Source organism: Columba livia, chromosome 26, assembly GCF_036013475.1.
Source record: "Columba livia isolate bColLiv1 breed racing homer chromosome 26, bColLiv1.pat.W.v2, whole genome shotgun sequence".
In the NCBI taxonomy this organism is placed as follows: Eukaryota; Metazoa; Chordata; class Aves; order Columbiformes; family Columbidae; genus Columba; species Columba livia.
This window is the reverse complement of record NC_088627.1, coordinates 952629-958628: the sequence shown is the minus strand read 5'-3', so window position 1 is coordinate 958628 and position 6000 is coordinate 952629. Positions and strand designations below refer to the sequence as shown.

Below are 6000 nucleotides of genomic sequence, written 5' to 3'. Positions count from 1 at the left end.
CGCTCGGAGCCTGAGGCCGCGGGCCCAACCCGGGCCTGGCCCCAACCCGGCCCGGGCCTGCCCGGAGAGCGGCGACCCTCATGAAGGGACGCGCGGGAGGGTGCCGGGCACGGCCTGACCCCTTCGGGCGCTGCCGGGCCGGCGCCGTGCGGGCCTAGGGGGGCGGAACGGGGCGCGGGGCCGCGGGCAAGGCCCGGCCCGGCCCGGCCGGGGGAGCGGCGGCCCGCCGGCGCTTGGAGCGGCCTCGCCTTCCCGGCATGCAGCGCGGCGCCCGTCCCCGCCGGGCCGCCATGTTGTCGGAGTGAAAGGCAGGGGGAGAGGCAGGCGGCGAGCGGCCTGGGGGGGGCCGAGATCCGTCTTCATCCTACCGCTCCGCCCGTGAGTATCGGCACCGGACCGGGCCCCCGGCGCGCCGCGCACCTCCGCGGAGCCGCCGGTGGGGCCATATTGGTGGGGAGGGCGGGCGGAGCGGCGCCAGGCCGCCCCGAAGGCGAGCGGCGGCGGGGCGCTGCGCCCGGCTCTCCCGCCCGGCTCCTTGTCGGCGCTCGGGGGCCGGGGCCTGGCCCCTATTGTTAGCGGGGAGGGGGGCGCGGCGGGCCCCGGCCTCCCGTGCGCGGCTCCCCGGGCTCCCGCCGCCGCGCCCCGGCACGGAGGGGGGTGTTATTGTTGGGGGGGGCCCGCGGGTCCATCCCGGGCGGCGCCGGCGCCCCCCGCCCGCGTCCCCCCGGGCCCGGCCCGCTGCGGGTTCCCCGGCCCGCGGTTCCCCTGCTGCCGGGGGCCCAGCCCGGCCCGCCGGGAAGGGCCGGGGCCGCGCTTTGTTGCCCCGGGGAGCCAGGCCCGGTGCTGCCCCGCGGTGGGGGGGTGGTTGTGTTTCCTTCGCACCCCCCGGCCCTGGGGGGTGTTCGGCGGGGCTGGGGGGGGGGTCGGTGTCCCCGGCAGGGAGAGGGTCGGTGCTTCGAAACGGGAGGGGAGGAAAACGCAGACAATACTTTGTGATGTGCTGGGTGACCCTGGTGTTTTTGTTTTTGTATTTATTTTCTTCCCCCTTGTTTTTATCTCCTTTTCATGTAATAACAGCATTTGGCCCTTTTTAGTTGCAAACTTGTGTTTTTAAGAGTTTGTCTCTTGCCCCAACCTAAGAAAGACTCCGTTGTTTTTAGTTTTTTTGGTCAATGTTTAATAACTTTGTCCTGAGCAGAGATTTTGTTCGACAGATCATGAGTAAGGAATTTCCTTTATTGAGAACGAGGGAGGTGGGCTAAGGGGTAGCATTTATATTACAGTGTTTTAATGCTGGTTTCAGCAATTATTTTGGTGATCGGTGTGCCCGCGTCCTGCTGCGTCTCCCCATGTTTTCAGGAAAACACAAGGTTTAGCCTTAAAAGTTCTGGTAGGCCACACAGCTCTCGAACAATGGCTGCGCTGAAATTCCCACTCTAACTTTCAAAAAAACCCCAAAGCCGCCGGACCCAAACTCTCTTCTAGTTCACGGTTGAGCTCTTTGAAACGCGGATCTTGTGCTGACTTAATTTTTCGATACCGTCTGTTGTTTTTAGAGGAATACTGAATAGGAGCGGTGGAGCGCGGGGCTGCGCTGGCTGCGGATTAAAGCCGCCTTGTTCAGCGCCGTCGCCGCTCGGGCTTAAAACTTGTTTGGAGGTGGTTCCGAAGTTTCTGTTGCCTGTGGAACGTCCCATGGTCTAAAGGATTTTGCTTGTGATGATAACACGGTTTATTTACGCGCTACGTTTTTATCAAGGGAAAGGGAAAATAGTCCTTTTTGAGCACGCTGGAGCAGCGTGGAAGCCTTTGTTTGTAAATACGTGACTCTTCCCGGCGGAGGGTTTATTTAGGTAAAGTTGATGATATATTTTTACGAAGAGTTTGGGAATGAAAAGGGTCCCGGTAGCCATTAGCGAGCCTTGCAGCTGCCGCTTCGCTCCTGAGTGTGCGTTGTGGAGGTGACTTCACATATTTCTGATGCTCCGTGCTCTTTGAATGACAGGATTCAGCTGTCTGCTACATTTAACACGGCATTTCTATAAAAACACGGCTTGGAACTAAACTTGAACTACCCAGAATGCTCCTTTTCCCTTTGCTCCCTTTCAAAATGTCGCCTTTGCCAAGTTCTTTCTCTCTCTCTCGTGCTGGAGCTGCCTTGTCTGGATCAGACGAAGGAGGAAGCGTCTGCGAGCAGGAGCCGCTTGTGTGTAACTGCCTGGTGGCTCGACTGAGACTTTCTAGAGCCTCAAAACCCCCCCAAATATTTATGGCGACAGCGTTATTAACGATTGGTGTGCAGGTTAAATCAGAAGTTAATTTGTGCTGGTGAACAGCGCTGCCTTTTGAGGGAGCAAAGTGAGGCTGTGGCTGTGCGGGCGCCCACTCGTGATTCCTGGTAGTGGCATTTCCCCTGGAAACGGGGACTTTTCACGGTTCAGGAGTACTTGAAAGCTTTTGTGCATTCATGGTATCTTCCTGTACTTTTTTAAAGCCTGCTCTGGGATAACTTGTAGCTTCTTTTAGTAGGGGCTGCTCACATTTCATTGTCTGCCATTATTTGACACCCCAGCTTCGTGGTGTGTGACTTTCTTACCTGTATTTACTTAATTATTTTCTTTCTTACCGCATAGAGAAGCTTTATTAGTTCCTTTAGCGTTACTGAAGGATTTTGATAATGTTTATTAAAGAGAAACTAAAGGGAAAATACCAGTAAATAATAGTATTATATTCTTAAAAATCAGTGGAGGTTTAGCAATACCAGGTGTTGTCAGAGAGTGTCATGGGCTGTTTGAGGAAGGTGGTGATTTCCAGCATGAGTTGGTTCTGTGAAATGTTGTTGCTGTCGAAGTTGTGACGGTCTTTGAATGTATAGAAGGCTTTGCGGAGCCGCTTGTTTATGTGGCCACGGAGGCTCTGTGTGTGTCAACAAATACATGTTGTGTGTGCAGTGGAAAAGTCCTATCTCTGCAGCTTTTATAGTCCTTTTCTTGTGAATATTAACACTGTTGTCAATGAGTGGGAAAACCTTGAGTAAATTTGATCAAAGACAAGGTTTGGGGTTCTTTGTGTGTGTGTCAACTTTCTCCACTGTTGGAAAATTATTGTAGTAGTTGAGTGTTGTTCAAAATTACTGTGAGGAGCAGAGAGGACATGGAGCCGCTTTTCAGCCCCATTGCTGCCGCGGGGTTCAGGAGTCACGGCCGCCGAGGACAACAGGAAAAACAAACCCCATTTCCGTGCCGGTGTGCGGCTGTGGTGCCGCCACGGGGGCTGCTCACCCTTCTCCACCCGTTAGTCCTTGTACCTCTGTGGTGTTTGTGTTGCATTCAGGTAACTGAAGAAATAAACCAGCAGTGTGCTTAAGAAAATAATAATTCTGAGTCTACCACACCTTTAAAAACAAATTTGCTTTGTGTGTGCGCTGTGCATTGGCTTTAGCGTTACATAACGGGGGAGAACACACAGGTTATGTCTTATCAGCTGATAATATTGTCTTAAAACAACAAACCTGTGTGGTTTTTGTGATGCTGGGTTGCTATCAAAATATTTGAGGGGTTAGTGAACGAGTGAGTTGCTGTCAGCATAGTCTGCCTGTTGTCCTGCGGCAGATGATTTTGGGTGTAAGCGAAGCATTTGGGGTATTTTTGGTGTTGGGTGGTTTCTGGGACTGTCAGCTCTGGCTGCTCTGGCTCTGGAAGGTTCTGCCACAGGCTGGTCGGCTGCTCCTCCAGGGCACCTCCTACCAAACCTGCTGGTGTGTGTTACCTTCTCTTGGCCAAAGCTGCCTTCTGAGTTTGTAGGAAGAATGCACATTGTGTTTGGGACTTAATTAACTGTATAAGCAGCAATCTGGTATTTGAAGTTTGCATTTGAAAAGAAAAACCTGTTGCCTTGATGTTTTGCATGACTGAGTGAACACATCGTGGTGCAGCAGGACTTGGATATCGATTGAAGATCTGCCTTGTAATTTGTCAGGTGTAAACAAGCGTGGCAGGCACTGATGGTGTAATTTGTGTTCCACTGGGTTTTTCGGAGGCTTTTTCTAGCAATCTTGGGTGGCAGCACCCCAGTCAGCCTTCTGTCCACCACGTAAACGGGCATTCTGATTTCAGCTTAATGGGCACCTTACATGAGTCTTGCACATACTGATAACACTTTGCAGCACAGAATACGTGAGATTTTTGGCTAGTGTGCATTTTCCTGTGATATTTCAGTTGCTAGGTTAATGGAGCAAATAACTACGTTAAAAGGAGTCAGATATGGCATCGTGATGTTTCCCCAGTCACAAGATGGGTGTGTTATTTAATACGTAAAGCCGAAGCTGTAAGGTTTTCACGTTTTCTTTCCCTGCTCTCTTTCTCACCATCTCTCCCCCCGTAGGTGTTGGTGGAATGAGCGTTGCGTGTGTTTTGAAGAGAAAAGCAGTACTCTGGCAGGACTCGTTCAGCCCCCACCTGAAGCAGCACGCTCAAGACACAGCTAATCCCACCATGCCTGTTGTATTGACATCTGGAACAGGGTCCCAGGCTCAGGCACAGCCGCCCGCAAACCAGGCGCTGGCGGCGGGGACGCACTCCAGCCCCGTCCCCGGATCCATCGGGGTGGCGGGCCGCTCCCAGGACGACGCCATGGTGGATTATTTCTTCCAGAGGCAGCATGGTGAGCAGCTTGGGGGAGGAGGAAGCGGTGGAGGCGGCTATAATAACAGCAAACATCGCTGGCCCACTGGGGATAACATTCATGCAGAGCATCAGGTAAAGACAAAAAAAAGTTCTGTGTTTCCAAACTCAACACGTGAACGCGTCGGGTTCGTGATAGATGCTTTTAATGACACCTTTAAAAGCTTGAGCTGGTTATTGTGCGGTTGGAATGGCAACAGTTGTACTTTCTGTTTTCTCTTTTCAGGATTGCGGCGCCTTGGTAGCTATGAGCTGCAACGTTCTGCTCTTGAGGGTGTTGAAATCCTGTTGCGCTCTCTCTGACAGTCAAATGCATGTTTGCAAAATTTATCATTCCCTTTATTGATTTTTTTATGTGTGAACCAGTGTAGCAGTGACTGGAGCTGCTTTTCAAATCTGTTGCTGTAGTTAAATAATTCTTATGTAATGGTATTACAAAACTGCCAATGCATGTAGGTTGGGCTTTTACCATTCCAATATTGAGAAACACAATTCTGGAAGTCGCTGGTAATGTATTTTCCTGTGTTTCTTTGCTTGTTTGTTTTGGGGTTTATGGGTTTGGGTTTTTCTGGTTGTAACTGGGAGGGGAAGGAGCTATTTATGTGCTTAGCTGAGCAGAGAAGAGAACAGCCTTAATGTCGTGAAACGGTGCTTTTAGAAACACAGCTAACTTCTTACGACGACGTAACGTTTCTGAAAGGGTAGCGGGCCAAACCTCGTCACAGTAGTAGTGTTTACTCGACATCTCTTCAGTTGCATTGTCAGATGTGCTGGAGTTAAATGAGTCCATGACTCACTCCGGCTTGCTGTCTGTGACCTGTAAGTAACTCGGCGAAGAAAATGTGCTTCCTCTGCTAAGGGAGCAGAACTGGAGTGTAAGCACATTGTAGAAGCAAACGATGCCCACAAATATTGTCGGAGCAGCAACCACAAAGCTTTTGCAAGCTTTTGAATAGCTCCTCCCTCTAGTTTTTCAAATAAGAGCTAACAAGCTCTTCAGCTTGATTTTCTTCCGTAACTTCTTGAATTAAATGATACTAAGAAATGTACCACTTAATGAAAGGAAAACTCATTAGCTTATACTAGTTTAAATGAACGTTTAGAAAATAACACTTGCACTCTTTGGAGGCAGAATATGTCTGAGAAGGTTGTATGGACAAAATATACCCGCAGGGTTAAGTTCACAAGGTTGTGTGTGCTGCTTTCTCTGTTTTTCCCCTCAAGAAATACCCACCATTATATAGCTAATGTTGGGACCTTACCAGTTCTAGTTCCTGGTGGTTTTTACATCGGGTACAGGGTATTTGTCACGTGCCGT

The 6000-nt window shown here is 51.0% G+C and overlaps 1 protein-coding gene across 11 annotated transcripts in view; it reads left to right on the top strand.

The window, feature by feature from the left end:
- Window positions 1-222: 222 nt before the first annotated feature.
- The window catches only part of PUM1 (pumilio RNA binding family member 1), a 55372-nt gene continuing 49594 nt past the window's right edge, over window positions 223-6000 (top strand). For 8 of the 11 annotated variants that reach the window (XM_065041365.1, XM_065041369.1, XM_065041360.1 and 5 more), the window contains exons 1-2: window positions 223-378; window positions 4384-4757. In XM_065041365.1, coding sequence (XP_064897437.1) covers window positions 4395-4757 — 363 coding nt within the window. In that variant the 5' untranslated portion in view covers window positions 223-378; window positions 4384-4394. Of the gene's footprint in view, window positions 379-955; window positions 3334-4383; window positions 4758-6000 lie in introns of those variants that run through there. The other 3 variants (XM_065041359.1, XM_065041368.1, XM_065041367.1) reach the window with 3 other exon arrangements.